General features: G+C 41.8%; 1 protein-coding gene across 10 annotated transcripts in view; it reads right to left on the minus strand.

Annotated features, from left to right (window-relative positions):
• Window positions 1-21,136, minus strand: part of FANCA (FA complementation group A) — a 56,648-nt gene that overhangs the window by 1,063 nt on the left and 34,449 nt on the right. For 6 of the 10 annotated variants that reach the window (XM_065567365.1, XM_024110138.3, XM_042845298.2 and 3 more), the window contains 18 exons: window positions 19,986-20,056; window positions 18,639-18,738; window positions 17,030-17,220; window positions 16,127-16,223; window positions 15,233-15,409; window positions 13,983-14,056; window positions 13,303-13,431; window positions 11,624-11,714; window positions 10,324-10,490; window positions 9,621-9,726; window positions 7,948-8,007; window positions 7,349-7,453; window positions 5,991-6,103; window positions 4,892-5,033; window positions 2,762-2,824; window positions 1,602-1,707; window positions 997-1,072; window positions 211-367 (listed from right to left, as the gene is read on the minus strand). In XM_065567365.1, coding sequence (XP_065423437.1) covers window positions 211-367; window positions 997-1,072; window positions 1,602-1,707; window positions 2,762-2,824; window positions 4,892-5,033; window positions 5,991-6,103; window positions 7,349-7,453; window positions 7,948-8,007; window positions 9,621-9,726; window positions 10,324-10,490; window positions 11,624-11,714; window positions 13,303-13,431; window positions 13,983-14,056; window positions 15,233-15,409; window positions 16,127-16,223; window positions 17,030-17,220; window positions 18,639-18,738; window positions 19,986-20,056 — 2,025 coding nt within the window. Of the gene's footprint in view, window positions 1-210; window positions 368-996; window positions 1,073-1,601; window positions 2,385-2,761; window positions 2,825-4,891; window positions 5,034-5,990; window positions 6,104-7,348; window positions 7,454-7,947; window positions 8,008-9,620; window positions 9,727-10,323; window positions 10,491-11,623; window positions 11,715-13,302; window positions 13,432-13,982; window positions 14,057-15,232; window positions 15,410-16,126; window positions 16,224-17,029; window positions 17,221-18,638; window positions 18,739-19,985; window positions 20,057-21,136 lie in introns of those variants that run through there. The other 4 variants (XR_010592631.1, XM_065567367.1, XM_065567366.1 and 1 more) reach the window with 3 other exon arrangements.

Below are 21,136 nucleotides of genomic sequence, written 5' to 3' on the forward strand. Positions count from 1 at the left end.
ACTGGCAATTATTTGTAGGACTTTGGCACCTCCAGGCCTTAACCAATCTCAGAGCCCCCCTGGGTTGGGTACTGTACAAGTATCACCGGTATGTCAGCCATTTCACAAAGCAAATCTACTTTGTACAGGCAAGGGAATAAATGGTATTGTGGCTAGGAGGCTTTCAAGTACAATTCAGTTAGGTAAGAGAAGAGAATGACCACCACCCACGTGTTTCATGCTGTGTAGGCTTTGTCCCCCCTGATCTGATCTCCGAGGATTCTCCCCTTCTAGGTAGAGTCGAAGCAGCTGGGTATACATGTCAACAGCAACATAAAGGAAGGTTTGCTCTCGGTTAAGTAGGTTTTGGTGAAAGCAGGGGGTAAGGCTAGAGGGAATCACACAAGATATAGAATGAGTACAGTGCAAGAGGAAGCCCCTCAACAGCATCTCACCATACATCTTTAAACACATTAGGGGCAAAGGTGCAACCAGCATTTTCACCATCAGACTTGCTGTATTCAGCACTGGACACTACTCCCACCCCTTGGAACACTGGGAAGTGTGAATGGACACTTCTAGCAAGAGAAGATGGAATCACACCATCTGGAAATCATAGTTCTGCTGAGTTGATGAAAACAGTAAGATTTCAAGAAGGTCCTGAAGAGCAGGGAAAGCTTTCATGGACTATCAAACAGAAGTAGCATTGGCTTTCAGAGGGTTACAAGTGTTCTTAGCTTAGCAAGTTACCAGTTTGTTTCACCCATAAGACACTGGCTGCGCCTGAAGTGGCCATCCCAGCCAGGTTGGGTGGAGTCTCTTTGCCTTGGCATAATACAGCCATCCCAAACTCATGGCAATCACACTATCCCCATTAGGAATTCTCTCCCTGCTTACACACTCGTCTAAGCTCGACTCAATCACAGAACATGACTAGAATTGCTTAGAAATGGGCACGTGAGCAGCCAACTACTTTTTTCTCTCATAAACAATTCCCTTAACATTTTTTGTTGTTACCTGTAAAATGCAAAAGGTAACAGGCTGACGTATTGGTCTGAGGCTGCCCTGTGTAGAATTTGATAAGGTCCACGGTCTGCAATATCCAAAGACAAGAGAAGGGTAAAATGTCTTAGATCATCATTAGGTCTCTCCAGGTACTTCTACAGCAGTGCAGATGTTGGGCATAGTTCCTTCCAGGCAACAGCTGGAGACAGTACATAATCTGACGTTTGGATCAGGTCACTCCTGTGGAGGAGTGCGTGATGGTTTTCAAGCCTGTCTCTAGCAGGTGGCACAGTATTCATACTGATTGTCAGCTACTGTGAGGTTTAAACTGTTTGGACTCGAAACAGCAATTTGTTACATTCAGTGAAGATCTGGCAACCCTTCACTGGGCTCCCGCCTTGACACAGCAGCTGATAGAAGTCAAAGTGCTACCATGTGAAAACCTAGAGTCAGAAAAGTTTCTTTATGCCCCAGAGGGGACTGTTTTCTCTGTGTTGCTTACAGGGTGGAGAGGCTCTTTCAGACAAATATATTCACCAGACCCAAAAGGTAATCCCTTAAAGCACCTGGTACCAAATTTTGCATTCCCATAAGTTAGGGAGGAGAGTTCTACTCACCTTTCTCTGCTGAATGAAAGAGAGCTAGCCAGGATATGCCTTGCTCTTCCAAGCATCCGAGGATCTCCAGGCAGCATTCCAAAGATTTTTGAACCTCTGTCCCTTGCTGTATATTTCAGAAAAGAACATGCACACCCCTTACTGAATTGTGGTTACATTTCAAACAAAGAACTGCCCTAGTAATAGTGATGTTTATCAAGTGCGGTGTCAGTGCCAGGATTAGTACAACTAAAGGCACAGATAGAGCCTTCCTCCACCTCTCTACAGTCAAATGCATTGATGCTAATGCCAGAGGCTCCAGATCCCCCTGGACCAAGGCAGAAAGCATGCTGTAACCAGCGGTTTAGCAAAAGCTGTAGAAAAAGTAACAGCAAGGACCAGCCTATGACCAAAGCATTTCCAAACAGTTCTCGGCACGTAGCCTTGGGCAAGTCACTTCCCCTCAGCATCTTTCAAAGGGGGAATGTCACCACTTATTTCACAGAGCGTTATGGGCATTAGTTAACATTCAGACAGCATTCTCCAGTTCTACCCCATCTTCTCCCACCGTTCATGCGTCTCTCCTGACCAGTTTGTCTCCAAGCCTCCTTTCACATCACCCCTCTGCTTGGAACAGCCTCTCAGATCAACCTTTGCCAAATACCTTCCCTTAAAAATAATTCCCCAAAACCTTGTTGCACAAAGTAATCCAGCTGCTATGGTCCCTAACCTCTCTGTTTGGTCTGCGTTGTTAGATTGTCAGGACAGGGATTCTTATCCCTCTTTGGGACATTATCTCCTGCCCTATGGAAAGTGACCAATAATAAATGCAAAATGCTAGACAAAGGCTAAGCCGCATTATTTGTATTAGTTCAAGCAGTAGGTAGGTGAGTGAGGCATAAAGTCCACTGAATGGGAAGGTCTGAAAACAGTGAGTCAGCCAGGAAGACACATATTAAATACTAACATGGTGGGGAAGGTGGTGTCATAATTAAAGGAGGGCTGCTGTGTTTGGCTTATGAACAAGGCAGGAGAGAGCAAGGACTTCCATCATGCTCTGCCTGGGACATTCTTTACTCCCTCCTCCAGCAGGCTTGGTAGTGCTGGCTTAAGGGATTTTTAGGTGGCAAACCAGCCTTTTTAAACCCATACAGTGTAATGAGACAGGCATTGGGATTTACCTTTGGTGCTAATCTGGTCAAGATGAGATCCATGAGTGAAAAGAACAGCAGGCACACTAGGAGCTACAAGTGAAAGAGGCTGTACATTACTTATAGCATCAGTATTGACTTGAAGGGTGTACATTCCATTCATGAAGGAAGCCCCGCAAACACGTCCCGAGGCTTTCCTGGGTTGGTTACAAGCAGTGGGATTCTTTCCAGGAAGACTGTGGCTCAAGAGGGCCCCAAGGCTACACAGCACTCTGGGAGCGGATACAGCAGGTGAAACGGGGGTAGCAGTGACTGGAAGTCTTGAAGCCACAGTCCATTTCTTCTTCAGAAGAAACTCCATATTAATCACATAATTCTTAACAGCAGGAATGAGGCTCATTGAAAGTCAGAATCGACAACCTTCCCCAAATCCACAGATGTAAGTGATCTTCAACACTCGGGAAGCTGCGGAAGGGACAGTACTGCCCAAGCAAAGGCATATTGCAAGCACATACTAAGCACCCCTCCCACCTCTGGCAGTACCCTCAGTCCTACCATACAACAAGCCTATTAGTCCTGTTCTGGGGCTCTGCCATTCAGATAAAACTGGGGGGTGGTTTTGTGATCAAGACCCAACCCTGATTTTCACTTGTGTCATTATTCAGATAGGAACCCAGGCCTCCTTCCTTCTAAGAAATTTGACAGCTGAACCAGCCAAAAAGATTTATATACAACATATGTAGACTAGGATATCTGAGGGGAAAAAGCAGGTGTGCACCTTTTAACTCCACTGAAATCCAACAGACCCAGAGAGACAGAATGAGGAAAAATATAAATAATGTGCTAACAAGCCAGGACTAAATAGGAATGAGGTATATGGAACTCCCCTAAAATTAACACCACACTGTTTCATTCCTAGACGGGGCTAACTGATCCAAACACCACACTCCAGCTTCACATGACAGGATGGTTCTCTAGCTGCACAGCACAACGCCAACCCTGTACACAGTGGAAACAATTCTTCTCACAATTACACCTGAGCAACTCCACTGAAGTCAGGGCAGTTGTCCTGCTGTAAGAGAGGAGGATTTGACCCTAGATCAGTGGCTAGGCAGTTTGTTTTGACTGCTATTCATTTAGCCAAACTCATTCACTGCACTGTTACCCTGTTCTTCCTCCTGTTTGTCTTCACCATATGTTTAAATTGTGAACTCAGACAGGAGGTGTCTTTTATTTCATGTGTGGTCAGTACGCAGTGTAACGGGGCTCTCATCCCTAACTAGGGCCTCAGAGCTACCACAATGTACGTAACTAGCAATAGTAGTAATCATTGACCCAATGGCAGGAAAAGGCAGGACTGCTCATTTCCCACTCATGTAAGTTACTACCTGTACAGGGATAATTTTGTTGTATATTTTGAAATGCAAATTGTCAATATAAAAAGATTTTGCCAAGAACTTCACTGCATTGAGAGAACACACTGTAATTTAAAAAAGGTCGGGGCAACAGCAACTCCTTTCCCCTGAAAAAATACTAAACTGCTCTGATTGTGCAGCTGTTTCTTTTTCCTCTCCACATGGAAAGTGACCATCCTTGTGCACCAAGGACACCGAGTAAATTGGGGGAAATGGCAGCCACCCATGGGAAAATTCCTCCTCTCAGGGTTGCAGAGTGCCCCTATTCATGTGCTGTGTACACTTCTCAGCCATCAACCTCCTAGCGGAACAGGCCAAGCTGGAAGTCCTTTCAGAATTCACCAATGCTGCCTTAAACAGGCAGGAGACTTGCAGCCCCACTGGTCCCAGTTATCTTCTCAGCACTCTCCCCTGGCTTTTGGTTTTGGAGTGTGTGGGGAAGAGTTTTCTTTCTTCTTTTCACTTATCAGAAAATTCCAACATGCTGATTTATACAAATGGACACAACTTTACCCATGGGGGTGGGAGGGGAAGGGGAGGGAATTGAGCACCACATCCCTCCCAGAAACCAGATTTAACAACAAGGTTTACAAGGGACAAGACAATAGCACTGGGCAGTCATTTCTCTTAGTGTTATAAAAAATAAAATAGATATAAATAAATAAAAATCAAGTTTATATTTACTAATGGTTTAAGAACAATTGCAAATAGAGAACTGCAAAGAATTAAAGCGGTCTAGTCTTGCCTGCTCTGTGTCGGACCCCACTCTCTTCAGCACATCTCTCATTCTTCCATGTGCTGCTTGCTGTTGACAAGTGAAGTGTAGAAAGGCCGCAGAAATCCAGGGTGTATCAGAGAGGGAAAATTCTGCTTCTAAAGAGAGGAAGCTGGGGATGAAAACAATGTAATCATTCAGGAGAGGGATACCCATGGGTGAGAGTGAGGAGAGAAATCATGGCCTCTACTCAAGGCCACAATAGTGTAAGGGATCAAGAGACAAGGTCTTTCTGCCTGGGAGACCTCTTTTCCCCAACTTTTGTTCCTACATATAGGCAGTTGTCCAAAATATTTGACCAAGGGTTTGGTATGGCCACAATCCCACCTGCCCAAAGATCAGGTCTGGGGATGGTTCAGTCACAAACTTTCTAATTCAAAAAATCTATTATTTTAGCTTTTAAGATTGGTACGATTATCAGAATGGGAGCATCCAGTTATTCCCTACAAGGGCCATCAACTAGAAGTGTCAAATATATGAGTCTCCACTTCTGCCCATCTACTGCTGTAAGTCAGGAAAGCCTCGGTACCCTGAATAGGAGGGAGTAGTGGTGTTTGGGGGAGAGTCAACAGATGTGCAGCACAGCACCAATATGAGGGTTCATGAAAACTGGGAGGATCAGAGAGAGGATCCACCAAATCACGGGTAAAAAGGGCACTATAATGTCAATGAATTTGACTCACTGCCACTGCACAAGGCTCTTTTCCCGTCTCTGTTGTCTAACAATAACTCTTGTCTTCTATTCTATTCCACAAAGGACCTATATTTTCCTCTACTGCTTGGCACCCTCCCAAGATGAAATGGTGAAATTCTCTAGCATGCATTATGCAAGAGGCCAGACTAAGAGATTATAATGGTTCCTTCTGGCCTTAAAATCCACAAATGAATCTATGTATAAAGCTGGCCTGCAAACCCCGTCCCCCTTAGCATGTCATACTGTCAGTGGAAAACCCAGCAATCTGTTTCAGAGAGTCGGCTCGCACACTTCATTTTTCCACAGAAAGATAAATTGCCTCGAGAGCATTCTCATTTCTGCCTACAATCTGATATTCAGGCTCCTCAGCCTTACCTAGTAGCAGAATGCTGGCATTTCCTCAGTCTCTGCAATTCCTGTGCAAGTGGAGCCCCAAAAAGCCTTTTCCACTGGGAGCAAAGCACTGGCTCCAACCTCAGCCACCACAGCTGGAAAACATTGGAAACCAAGAAAGTTAGCAATCGCAGCACAGTGAGTCAGCAGAGTGAGACCAGGGTAGCTACGTTTGGTAGATGGGCCAGGATATATTGCATCTAGAACACCCCTGAAGATACTTTTTTGCAATTTTGTGGTCTTGTGTTTGTTAAACAGCAAGTTACTAGCTGCCCATTCCTGCTTCTTACAACAGGAGTCACTAAGAAGGGATTTTTTTCTCAGCCTACCTTCAGCCATACAGAGGATGATGCAGTCTGTCCTGAGGTTGGCACTCATGGTCGCAAACCACTCCAGACAGCATCACATCCTGGTGAGGGCATCACCAAGGAAATACTTAAACTAAAGCCAGCTAACACTAACACTATATTAAGGATACTAATTAACTATATACAACTAGAAACAAATTAATCACTAAAATAGAGGACTTGTGAGATGAAAAACAGACAGAGCTGACAGCCCCCATGGGTGGTAAGGAGGAACTGAAGGGGGTTGAGTCAGCACAGCCTCATATAGCTAGGGAAGGGGATATAGCCATGAGGCATGAGTGCCACCCCCTCTATGAGTACTGGGAGGCAAAATTCTCCTGCATTGGTGCATCGGGAGTGCACCCACCTAATGGAATACACGGCTGCATCTACTTGAACTTAGAATGGTTGACAATCACTCTTATCAGTCTCTGAAGAGAAGGCAAACAGATGTACTTGGGCAGCCTGTCTCTGCTGGGAATAACACAAGGAAAGCAGAGAACTTTGCAGCCTGGAAATATCTGGTCTGAAGGGAATGAGATGGAAAAAAAGGCAACAGCTGCGGAGCCAGATGCCTCAGAGTGGATGCTTTTGCTGGACCACTGGGGGGGGAAATACAGGTGCAGTTGCCCTGAACTGTGACAACACACACACACACACACACACACACACACACACACACACACACACACACCCTCCATGTTAAGGTTGTGTCTAAATAATTCTAGGGAAAAAAGGAAATGATAGAACAATATATGGTCAAAATGCAAAACATTGCTGAATATTGTTAATTTTGTATTACGATATGTACCTATATGTGTCAAGACAATGTAATGTCTTATTGTAAATTAACCAAAATATCAATACATAAAATATTCCCTTCCATCTCCCATACCCCTCGCCCCCCCACCATCACATTCTAAACTAATTTACAGTCGGCATCATATTTTGGAGCCAGTACTTAAAATAGGAAATATAATTAAGAACATTTACCGCTGCAGAAGAAATGATAATGGGACACTTGGTTCGACATGTTTTCAAAACATCATTAACCGCTTGTGCTGATTCCTCATAATCCAAACTGGCATTCAGCAGACCCTGGAGAAGTGGAAGTACAATGTGACGGCATAATAATCTCTCTTTCCTATACATTTCAAACCCATATGTTGTCAACGAATAAAAAACAGCTGTAGGACTCAGCATTATTCAGAAGGGAAATCACCCCCACAAACCTACCCTGAACCTAGTTTTCTCCTACTGTGAAAAATTAGCTAAAACTTATAATAGTTCAATAAAACGTCAACACCTGCAGACCAATCCCTCACACGTTTCACCAGTTCCTATGCAATATTTACAGCCATCACTCCTCTTCCACAGCCACAGTTCAGAATATTTGTTTGTGGACTTTACATTTACATAAAGTTCCTATTTTGGGTTCTCAAAACCATTGCACAAATAAATGCACATTCCAGTTCTAGTAATAGTGGCAGATCAGTGTACTAGTGTGAAAGACAGCAAACTGTTTCCTTGCAAACAATTTCAGTCTTTGCATTGTGTGAGAAATGGAGGGGAAAGATTAAACTACCAGTTACCCTTAAGAAGTGAGCCGTGATGTCATAGGAGAGTGCACATCCTCTGTAACAAATGTTTCTCTGTAACAGAATAAGACAGACAAGAATTTACTCAGTGGGTCACAGATTTGGCAGTATTTCACAATAGGGGTAGGTCTGACAGTACAGAATAAACCTTTCTGAAAGCCCAGTTACTTGTTCCCCTTAGAGTCCCCACTCAGGACTTCATTTCTCCCGTGAAGCAACGTCAGTCACTAGACAGTGCTTTGCAATTTCCTATCACCAGACAGTAACACAGATAATGCTGCTTATTGCATACTGTAGATGATAGAACTGCTTTTAGGCAGAGTGACATTGTTTGGATGAGTGGATTTCTCTTGCTCCACCTATGCAGGGACAGAGATACAGGTGGTTTGCAAGGGATCATTAGCCAAGTAAAGTAAATAAAGCTGATTAACAGCAGAAGAATATAAAAGGAAGAGACCCCCAGAAGCTGATGGCACAACCATTATGAAGCTATTGTTTTATGTCAAATACTAAGATGTTTAAAAATCTCTCACCGTTTTAAAGATGGAAAATTAGCTTATGATAGCTCTGAATTTCCATATATATGGCAGGGACCTGGCACAATGCTCTGAGGCATCAGGGAAATCAGAGACTTCGGGCTTGTCTTCACTATGGGGATAAGCTGATCTAAGTTATGCTACTCCAGCTATGTGAATAACATAGCTAGAGTCAACGTAGCTTAGGTTGACTTACCCCGGTGTTTTCACTGTGCTGCGTCGATAGGAGATGCTCTCTGGTTGACTTCCCTTACTCTTCTCAGAAAGCTGGAGTACTGGGGTCAACCGGAGAGCGCTCTGCCGTTGATTTAGCGGGTCTTCACTAGACCCGCTAAAAATCGATCCCTGCTGCATCAATTCCAGCAGCGTTGATCTCCCCGTAGTGAAGACCAGCCCTGGGATACAAGCTCAGTCTCTCACTTCCAGGCCACCAGGGAATGCTGCAGATTTATCTACTTCAAATGCTCTTAACGACTCTTCTAATGGCAACAAGAAAAGTTGTTATGGCTCCTGGAGCCTGTCAACAAGTGACCTATAATTGAGGGATGGAATAAAAAAAATAAAATGGGCATAGCCCGAAGGACTCCCCCTTCTAAAATTCTTTGTATACTTTACTCTACTCAACCTGACTTAAACAAGGTCACAAAACTGAAAATAGTTGTCCTATTGTTCACAAATTGGTTAAAACGTTGTGGTCAAAAGTCTAAACTGCTGATCAGTGATTTTACTCAGATATGCACCCATCTGTGGGATATTCACTACATCCAACAAAGTGGCAGATGACTTCATCAGACCAAATCTTTATATAGTATTTCCAAAGAGCCCTCTCTCATCAGCATAACATACTCATTGTGCATCCCGACAAACTTACTCTGAGTGCATTCTGCCACAGAGAAAAAGCACACAAGGAATACTATAGTATCAGTCATTGGCAAGGTTCACAACACCACAAAACTTTTCCAGGTATCTGGACATCTGCAGCATAGGTTGTCTGAGGTTCCCACACAATGACAGATTTCCTGCTTTCAAGTATGATGGTGTTTGATCTCCTCTCCGTTCCCTACTCTCAAGTTTAAGACCCCTATGCAGAGCAAATACCAAACTTGCTACTGTTGGAGAAATTGTACACACCAGCTCAGTGTTTACAAAATGAAAGAAATCTTCACAATCCAAGGTCATTTTCTTTCCTCTTCGACCCATCATGATGAGAATTGATGGAGGGAGACTCAACAGAATCCTAAAGTAAAATTTAAAAACATGCAGTCAAGAAGAGGACAGAACAGAGCTCTGGTCATATTAAGCCTGACTTTGATTTTCAGTAGAATTTAGAGAACTTTCCAAGACTCAATTCCTTAAACATCTGCTAGTAGGAAATGTAAAGATTACTCATTGGGGATTTTTCCATGTGGCCAGAAATGGATTCGGTGTTTCAATAAAATATTCAGAGCATTTTGAAGACACACTAACAATGACTTTAGAAACTGTGGAGTTCCCTTCTCATCCCCAGTGGGAAGTAAAGCCTGTTATTGTGACCAAAACAAGCGGTGATGGTTGTAAATAGCAGGTCCAGGAGGTTGAATTCCTTTAGCTAAGTGTGTTGTGTTGAGTGAGAACTCAAATACCGGGGGGGGGGGTGTTAGGGAATAAACACCTCACACCACAAGATTATCACACTAAACCAGTAAACATATGCAATATATTCCCACCTGAATTATCACCCCTTAGGAAAATGGATGTACAATGATTTCATTGCTGTTGTGCAGTGTAGCTGAGTTTCTGAAAGTAGCTTTATCAGATAAGTTTTTCTCATTCTGGCATCCTGTTGGTATTTTACCTTTTTTGCAGTAGCACTTCCTGCTGCCTCAGTAGCCGTTCACCAACAGCAGAGCCATTTCCTCTCGTTTTTAACCTTTCCTGGAAAATCCTAAATAGGAAGTGTCCCTTGTCATTCCAGCAGCCAGTGGGTGAAGTCTTCCTACACCCCAGCTCCAGTACCATTTCCTGGATGGGAGAAAGAAATTGGTCAGAATTTTACATCCGTCTGCATTTCAAATCCTCTTTCACCCCACGGTATCAGTGACTCAGGTGATTTTAGATTTACAGCAACTGCACAAGTGCCCAGAAATCCCAGCCCTGGATATATACACAATGAAGTGACAGAACTCCCTCAACAACCCCTGAAGTGAGAGAGTTCACCCTTCTGAACGCTACCTCTATCCAGCATGCAGCTTCCAACTTATTCTTCTGAACCTACTTTGTTTCTTTACGTTTTGGCTTTGTAAAGCACATTGGTGCTTGCAAAACACTCTACTACATTTGCATTACTCGGAAGTTTGATTCCCCAGTTTCAGTGGAAAACAGTTTTCCTGATTATTCAGTGCCTGAAGTGATTAGGTGGCTATATGGATTACATTTCACTTTCCAAAAGCCAGATTCCAAGAGTGCTTGTGTGTGTTCTGTCTTGTTTATATTGATCTGTGGGATCAGGAAGGACCAGATTAAAAGTTAGTTTCTTTGACATCTTCAGTGGAAAGATAGATTTGTACCTTTGAATACCAGTCAGGTGCAGGCAGATATGTAACTTGACTAGCTTGACAGCTAATTAGAAACAATTACAAATAGAAGAGCTGCCATGGTACTAAAATGCCTAGTAGAACACACTTTATCTTTGCAAGATGGAGACCTTGCTTCTCTGCAAGGCTAATTTGGGAAACTACTTCAAGAACCTGCATGTAAGTATATTAATAAGGGGGGGGGAAAGAGGGGGTGAGCGAATGACCAAAAATCAATTCTTTTAACAGAATTCCACTTTTGTAAATGTAATTCAACATGTGATGCAAACTGTCATAATCTAGAATTCAAGACTGGCTGCTTGCACATTTTCAAAAGCTGTGTTTTTCTCACAGCTTGTAACAAGGCAGGTTGGACTGTTCTAGCACCTTAAGGACATGTGAATTAACACACTAAAGCAGTGGAGAAAATATTCTGACTGATTTAGCTTTGGGCATCCAGATCACCAGTCATAATATCTAAACACTGCGGACTGTCTTCTGTACACTGAAGTTTTAGAAAAGATTTTGTCATGCCAAATTCATGGATCTGGCATATGGATTTGTATCATAATCTAAAATCACCTGTAATCTGCAGAAAATATCAGGATTGACTGTCCTGTTATGAACGGAAAACTCTGACTTCTCCAATTGGCCACAGTTGTCCAACTCTGACCTGGAATTAAGAGAGACTCCTGATGACTATCCCTGTTTTATATTTATTTATATATATATATACACATATATTTTCATTCAGTGACCCTACCTGTAACAAACTGGGAAAATGTCTGCATTATTTCTCATTAACATTATGTAAACTTGGTTTCCCTGTTCGATTTTATATTTATGCCTAACTGAATGCATATAGTAAAATGAAAGGAGGCTGGAAAGAGGAGTTGTTAAGGAACCCAGGAAGAGTTAAACAATGACACAGATAAGACAGTCTCTCTGGTACCCACTTCAAACAACAGTGGCTGAGCCATCAATCGAGGGAAGGAGGCTATCTGGCTGGCACCATCCAAATTAGGATAGGGAAGAGATCAAAAGGTGGTGAAGGGATTAAAAAAAAAAAAAGGGGGGGGGCACTTCTGGCAGAAAGGGAGGGAGGAAATGATCAGCTCAGCTGAAGCCGACAGAGGGACAGAGCCAGGAAGCAGCAAGGCTGACACACAGATTTATCGGAGAGCCATGGTTTGCAGCAAGCTAGCTGTACTTAGTGCCCAGAGAGAATGAGACACACCAAGTCTAAAGTTATGTCTACCTAGGGGTTTGAGGGGAATGCCAAACATAGGTAAGACAATATGCTTTATGATGTTTAAATCTATTGTTCTCAGTTCTGTGTACCATTGGGGCAAAATAAATCATACTTGGTTTTGGAGAAACTGCTTTAGTGTCACTGCATATTGTTACTGCACTGGCTACATGGTTGGCACCAGGAAGGTGTAACCTGGAGACGCAGTGGGACAGTGGTTGGAGTGCAGCATCCCACCTCGAAGAGAAGTGGAGGTGCGGGTCTGACACTTGAAACGGGTGCACCTGGGGGACTGGAAGAGCATCCTGACCAGGAATATGACACTATCATGTGCTGCAGAGACTATACAAGGTGAATGGCAAGATCCGTGCACAGTATTGAGTGGTGTTCAGTGGGGAATAGCGAGGGAAGAGGCCTATTTCTTGTACTCAAACTTTAAAGGTTTTCTGCAGCAGCCTTTGGGATTCCCATCTCAGCAATAGTCACAGGAGGGGATTATGCTGGCTGCCACAGAAGCGTCCTCGGATAGTACAAAGTATTAAATCGTGGGTAAGTACTTTAGTACTAAGAAACAAGGTACTTCTTACCCAAAAGCAGGGGGTTCAAAGCATTCAGCTAATCAGTTGAACAACTTCAAATGTTTAATTATGAAATGAAGTATTAACATTCATAAGATTTTATAAAATTATATTTTTTTTTCTAAAGAAGTCTTAATGATAGTGCAAACACATTGTGGTGTACAGGAATGTATGCTCTAGTCATACAGACATATAGAATCACCCCCCATACCCATTATGAAGTGAGTGAGGGGCAACATTCTAGGACATTGCTCTGGCTTGAGTCAACGAGACTCAGCTAGAATTAAGTGGCTCTGTGTGTGCATTAAAACCCAACATATAAACCTTTCCTAACTAGCTATGGGTACAGAGTCAAATGCTGCTCCACCCTGTTAGTTTCCATATTCACAGTAAAATGGTCACTGCTGTGCAAGTGTATTCATGTGAGAAAGTACCTTTGGGAGAAATCCAGAATTGTACCAATAAGAATGGCACATGCCTTTTCCAGGTTTCCATCACAGCCTCCAGAAGCAGAGGATGCTGGAAGATACCACTGGTACAATGCCCAGTAATGGAAGTCCTGCCTGCAGTATTGAACAATGGAAGAATTTTAGTGCTTCCTGTCCATTGTTCTAAAGAGAACACAGTACACCAAGTCAAATGGAATGGCAGAAAGAAGGTTGCCCCACAGACCTGCATATATGATAAATCTACATGAAACTAGAAAGTGATTGCCGCTAGAGAAACAGATTAAAAACTAACAGCTCCCTTGAGGGACTTTTAACAATCCAGAGATGTGATGAGGCTGGGCATATAGTGCTTGCAGGCTGGCCTGTAACAACCATCTCTTGCTTCTGGGCATGGGAAGTCCTGAGATAGAAAGATGTTCTAGTGAATTCTGTGGAGGTCAACAGTTACCTTGGATAACTTCCTCAAGGGAAGCCAAACCCATCATTTCTAACATACTTTGAGCTCTTGTTTGAGATGTGGGGGCATTAGAAGTTCACACCCCAAGCCAGACAAATTATTTACATTGTCATCAAACTCGAGGCTTAGGACCTTCTCTAATATTTCTGACTTAACTGGAAACGCTTTTCAAACTACTTCAATTTTTACAGGACCGTTCTGCACTTACCTTTCAGAAGCAGAAAGGATATCCTTCTCAGGCTGGACTTCTAGCTCAAACAGCAGCCACTCTTGGAAAGATAACTGGGGAAAATGCAGAGATTCAGCACAAAAAAAAAAAAGAAAAGATCAGCAAGGAAACATGACTTCTACAGCTGAGTTACCAAAAGGAGGTCAGCCACCCTCTCTCAATTACGAAGATCTCTCTGTCTCTCTCACATGGCAGCAGTATAGGAAATTAACAGTTCCATTTAGTCTCAAGAACATTTCTGTTCCCGGAGCATTCTCCTAGCAAATCTAAACCAAGCCACCACTAGTTTTCAAAGACTACTAAAAGCACACATATCTTTAACACTGCTAATGTGCCCATGTTCTCAATATCTGGACACCAGTGTGGAACATATGGCAATATAAATCAAAGGTGAAAACAACAACAACTAAACAACAATTAAAAAAAACCCTGTAAGTAAGGCAGCCTAATCAAACACATTCCGTTCAAAGTAAAAGTCAAAATATTACACCTGGAAATGTACTTTACTGTATTGACCATTTTAACTAATAAAATAAACCTAACAATACTCCATTCATGGTCTCCCGTGACTTCTCTACATAAAGAAGAATCTTCTTTAATGAAAAATCAGATAAAAGAAGAACTGTCACATCAGATACTGTCCCAAGCGGAGGTAAAGGGAATACATCTATGAAATGTGTTACCCTATTTTTTCTTGATACAGGGACACATGTGCTGGTGTGCACAAATAATCCAATGTTCATGTGCACTTCAAGGGATTGCATGATTTAAATTGGGTGCCAGGAAAAGTTCATGAGCATTTTTTAAAATTTGGCCCTCTCATAGATCTGTTTCTATAAAAGATTAAACTGTTAGGCATACATCTGAGATATAAATATATTTATTGTACAGTTATAATTAAAAAGCCTCCACCGTACTATTTCTGCATTATCACTTTATATCCTACTCTACTTTTTGTTGTCAATTTCTCTATAAAGCCAAAATGCCTCATGTCTTTTCTCCTATCTGCACCTTATCTGTAGATTACAGGGATGATGAGAATGATAATTTTTAATGCTTAGATCTGGTTGTACACATCTTCAAAGTGTTGTACAAGCACTGACTAAATAATAAACTTTTACAGGGAGCAGCTATTGCTGCTAAAGAGTAGTAATATTGCATCTATGCTGGGAAATCCCAAAGCGCAGATCTGAAGAGTTAGCATTATGGTATGATGGTAGGACTATTACCTGGAATGGTTTCTCCTTCAAGAGTTCTTGAAAGCGTGTTTGCTTCCATAAACAGAGGCTGGTTTTCGTGTAGTTTACAGAGGGACAGGAGAGGGACCTCCAGGACAATTCAGGCGCTTCCATCTCACAGCCAATTCCTCGAGCCTCTAAGCTCAGCCGTGGCACAACATACTGTAACTAAAATAAAGACAGCAGAAACTTACATATTGCCATCAATTTAAAAAAAAAAAAGCCCCTGTGCAGTACCAATTACGTGAAGTTGTGAGTGTGGAAAGAAACAAGGATACTCTATCAAAAATGTATTTTATTCAATTATTTGGCAAAAATGTGTTTGCGAAAATGGAAACAAAGTTGAGGCGTCACTAAAAATCAGGCCCTAAAACACAGAGTTCATGAGTCCAGTCCTTAGAATTGGAGCAGTATGATTGTTAGTCTTCTCTCTAATAACCTCCAAAACGACCAGGATTTAACTTGGTAGAACTAAAATGTCTCAGTTACATCGGTTTAGCTGTTCCTCATGCTACCCAGCTACTTGACACACAAATCTCAAACTGTAAAAAAAATACAGGTTGTGTGTGTGGAGGAGAAGGGGGAGGGATTAGATCAAGAAAATCATGGAATCCGGGACAAAAATGATAGGATGTAATATTAGACTTTTAAACTTTCCAATGTTCTGTTAGGAAACAAGAAAGCAAACAGAGTTGGCTACTTAATATTGTACATCTTATGAAATGAATAAGCAGAGCGCTAAGGCAGCTCCCATAAAGGATTCAGGATAAATACTGTAATTAGTACTAATATATTACAGTACGGATACCTGCAACAGAAAGTTCCAGTGGTACTACCTTTTTAATAAGTGATGGCAACGGATTTTTTCTTTATTAAAATGGTTACCTTTTTTATAAGGCCAGAGGGAAGCAAGTTGCATAAATCATCACGAGAGAGGGAAGGAAACTTGCACAAAAAGTAAGCAACAGCTGCAGTACAAAACCTGAGAGAAGAGAAAAAGAGAGAGCAGTTATTTGGTTTGGTTCGGTTCATCTGTCATATCTACCCCATCTTCAACTGCTGTTGCTTTCCGTCCAGAGTCCAGGGCCAAGTAAAAATCAAGAATATCATGCTTCAAAATGGTCTAAATACAAACTGCAATGATATCCAGTCCAAAAGTATAATCATATTGGAACATTGTGCGAGCTTTGACAATGGATTTTAAAGAACAAGGCGATAAAAGTACCTACTAAATCATTTCAAAAGCTGGCACAGGAAGTCTAGAAAAAGATGGGAATAAAATCATAAACATACCTGGGAGAGAGACTGCAGTCCTATTTTATGTAATTCAGGGCTGACCCAGAGCCACCCTAATTTTTAATACGGGGGCGTAGCCTGCAAAGACCACAAGTGCCAACAAAAAAAAAGCTTCATCTTGATTTGAGGCTAGGTAGGATTTGGAATGTCCACGGATCACACCTCCATACTGAAAGATGAGGGTGGCTTCAATCTGTTCTACATCATGCCACTTAGATGCAATCTCTGGGCTCCTCCCAAATTTCTTATGCAGCCCACTGGTGGGCAAAGTTGGGGCACATCTGGTCTAAAGTTTCTACTTTTAAGTTTCATTTTCAAATAAAAACATTCTAAACCTAAACACTAACATGCCCAATAGTGTGAGTGCCACACATTCATAAGATGGGAATCGACTGCATGATAGGATGTCCTGTTCCATATCCCTGCCTGTGCCAAATGCAAGTCATCCCTAGCAACAGGGAAACCTAGTATATGATAAAGGAAGAAACTCACCTCATGCAGAAGACCAAGGACTCCCCTGTCCTGCACACTAGTAAATGGTTCCAGTACTCCGCAACAGAAAGGCCCTTTGCAGCGGCAACCTTGGATCCAATGTTCACTTCAGGAATCAAAGATTTGGATTCATTTAAATGAATCATAAAGGCAGCTAGTCCTAAAACATGAGCATCATTTAGGGAAGGACCCTGCAGCCAAACAAATAAATAACTCAATGAAAAGATGCACAGCATTTGTAACAGAGCAGCAAGTCTCAACTAAACCTGAAACTAATCAAGGGGCAGAATACTGCAACTATCCAGTGACTAACCCAGTGTAAAAGAGCAATTTAGCAGATAGAAGGCACCAATTAAATTAGACAACTTCCTCCTTGTCTGGAATTCTGAAGTTGTTTCTGGTTAGCTTCTACAGCAGAAATAAAGATAATTCTACAACAGTAACTTGGCATAACTAACTTTAATTATACCCTTGCAGAATTTTAAAGGCCAATGGCTTTTCAGATCCATGGCATTTAGATTCATTTATCAGCCTCATAACTTAATCCTTTCAGTACAACAGGGTGAAGAGCACAAAACCAAGAAAACACTAAAATAAATAAATCAAACCAATGAACACAAGGCATAGCTCTGGATCTTGCACCTCGGTATTTAGAACGACTCAACTGTCTCTTAAAAGCTGACTAAGGCTGGCAACAGTGATGGATGTGCAGTTCCGCACCAGGTGCTACATCACAACCTCTTTACATCACTCCAGCCAAGGGGCTTTAACAGCTCCTGGGGAAATATATCCATTCTAAAGCATAGAACATATGGAAGAATCTATACAGAGTTCTGTGCTGCCTCCCCCATGCAGCTTGCAGCATAGGGGATTGCCAGGACAGGCAGGAATGCTTTAACATACAAAACGGCCTGCACTGATCCAGAATCCAGGACACACAAATATAATATAAAGCCATCTCTCGCTCTCTCTCACACACACAATCCTCTTCCTGGAACGGACCTTCTGTGCTGTGCCTCCTCAGAGATGCAACACAGAATCTAGCTGCAGAACTTAGAGCTGTGGTCTGAAAAATTACTAGGCATGTAATACTGCCTGCACCAGTTCAAAATGAAAATTAGAGGGGGGGAAAATGGTCTTGAGGCCGATACAGCATTTACTCAGTATATCTAATGCACAAGAGCTCTTTTTAATTCAACATCAGTGCCTCCCCCTTATACATTAAATGCATACGTCTCTGTTAATAATAAGGCTGTAAAGTTAAAAATTAAGAAGTCTGAAAATACAAGAGTTAATCTGACCATATTACACCTTTTCTGCTTATGTACATAAAGTTCGTATATTTCAGTTCATGTTGTTAAATGTGCATCATAAATGAGCAACATGGCCAAGTTAACATTGCTGCAGGATCGCTATTGTTTGCATTTTCTGAGACCAGGTTTGAAAAGTTTGTTAAAAATGAGAACTCTTTTGCAAAATTACAAGCTAGTGAAATCCCTCCATTGTATAGTACAGTACAGACAGGTACTCTGTGTACACGTGGAGAGATGAGGCCAAAGTAGCCCTTATCACATGGTTACCATCAATTTCTTTATGTTGGGAAACTAACCTGATGATAAATAAGCTGACAGAGCCTAGTCAACAGGGCAGGTAAGAGATGCCTGTGTCCACAAATCATCTTCAGAAACAGAGACAAACAGAGCCCCTGCCTACAGAAGACACAAGCCACGTGATCAAGTTACTGCCAAAGATCACTGTTATCCTGAATATAGAAGAGGGTTTTAGAAATGGTTAAACAGAATGCATCTGAAGCACCTTTGAGTGGAAATGCATCACTCAACTATCACTCCATCAATATAATCAATTCAGCACCATAATAATTGCTATTTATATATCACCATATGTGCATGGCACTATATGACATGTAAAATCAGAAGGTCCCAGCCTCAAGTAGCTTATAATCTAGTCAAAGAAGAGTTTTTGAGAGAGATCTGGAGAAGAGGACGGTTGCTGAGGGGCACAGAAAGGAGACTGTTGCAGGCACAGGAGTCTTCTTTCTGGATAATTATTTAAACTGTGGTGAGAAAACTGTTCAGTATTGCCATGCTGCCAATAGCATTTACGTTACAGGATTGTAAACAGCTTGGAAGTTGCCAGAGAAGTTAATTTTGAAGGAACTATTTTGACCATAACATTTACAAAATATTTGCGCGCACCCTCCCTCCCCCCATTCTTCTTCCAAAGAGGAACTTCCGGTAAAGCCCAGTGAAAGTCTAGTCATACTCGCACCGTTTCCATTTGTCAGTATAAAGATATATTTAGTTTCTGAAATAAAAAGTGAGACATGCACAAGTTTAAAATCAAAGTGAAAAAATAAAATGCTTTATTCTTCTCTTGATCTCGTGTCTTCAGCAGTAAGCTTTGTGCTCCATCCATTTAATGTTGGAGATGGCCCTAAGGCTAATGGCAGGGGCGCCTAGACCCAGAACAGCACTGGATGTACCAAAAATAACCCAGAAGACACTTTGCCTTTGTACATAAAACATTAAAGAAAAATATTCTTCTTGTGGTCTGATTTGTTTCAACAACAACAAAAATGCTAAAAATAATCAGAAACTTTGTTCCAGTGTCCCATCTTAATAATCCCATCCTTAGAAACAACGTGGTGTTAGTATTACAAAAAGGCAGCATTAGACAGAGGGATATTTTAAAATGGCTGTCACATAGTGGGCAGCTTATTTCAAGGAGACTCAATGATAGTGGGAGAGCACATGGTATTTCTACTCTCATCTATTAGTTTTTGCATCACAGTGGCTCATGATAAAAGTGCCTGAAAACGCCAATATGATATATCCCGCATTATCAATAAGGAGGTCTTCACAGACCCTTGCAATGTGCAGGTATTATGGGGCATTACACAGTTTTGACCTTCCTGCATGTATAGTATGCATCTTACCTGTCAGGAGGGTTAAAATAGGAAGCAGCTATTAGATTCTGGCAAAAGGATGTCAGTAAAAGATCAATGACCTGGAAGAAAAGACATAATTCATTTCTACTTTGTGGAGTTTGTGTCTAGATTTAGCTTTAGGATATGTATATACATACAAACAATTACCCAACACAATAGTAAAGAAAATATGTTAATGTTTATAATGGATACACCAGATCACTGGTGCCAAAAAACTGAAATTAAAGTCCTGTATTATAAACCCAGGAGTGTTTTATATCCCCCAATTAACATCCAGACATATTGTGATGTTATTAACATGAACTGTGATTGTATAAAGCAACAGAGGGTCCTGTGGCACCTTTGAGACTAACAGAAGTACTGGGAGCATAAGCTTTCGTGGGTAAGAACCTCACTTCTTCAGATGCAAGATGTGATTGTATAGATCATTGTTGCAACCAAGGTCCTATAGTTGTGCCAAATCTTGTACAAAGGGGGTCAAGTGAGGTGTCTATGAAAAGGTTATAATTTGCTGGTTATAATTATGCTGTCTGTATGTGTGTATCATTTTTGTATTTGAAGTTATGAATATTGGCTATGTTCTTGTATCTCAATGTGTTTGATTCTAAGTAGCATCAGTGAAGCATTTGGTGAACTTCTTGAGAATGGGCACTTACTCAAAATAGTCCTATCAAGAAACAAACACTCAACTGACAATGGACCTTGGGAGACTCCAATCCACATCTGAGGAACCTTCCTGGGAATGTTCAAGGTAGCATGTGAGCAATGGCTGCCACCTGCAAACTGAGGAAATTGCTTGTATGACTTCTGGTTAGCCAGTGGGGTAAAACTGAAGTCCTCTTTTGGCTGGCTGGCTGGGCCTTGGGCTGTGACTGCCCTGCTCTAAGTAATTTGTCCTGAATTGATACTCTCATTAGTGTTCCGCCAGAGGCCGCTTTGTTACATACATGTCTTGTAAAGAAAGCCTATCCCATCTGAAAGATTTACATAGCATACAGTACACCCCTAGGTCTCTTCACCAGACACCCAAAGATTTCTGAAAGGCTAAATACAAGTTTATATTCTCTGTAGAGCAATGCAAGAGGCACAGATTGGAAATCAATTGACTGCTCTTCACAGACAAGAAAGCTTTTGACAAG

The sequence above is a fragment of the Chrysemys picta genome, chromosome 14, assembly GCF_011386835.1.
Source record: "Chrysemys picta bellii isolate R12L10 chromosome 14, ASM1138683v2, whole genome shotgun sequence".
Taxonomy (NCBI): Eukaryota; Metazoa; Chordata; order Testudines; family Emydidae; genus Chrysemys; species Chrysemys picta.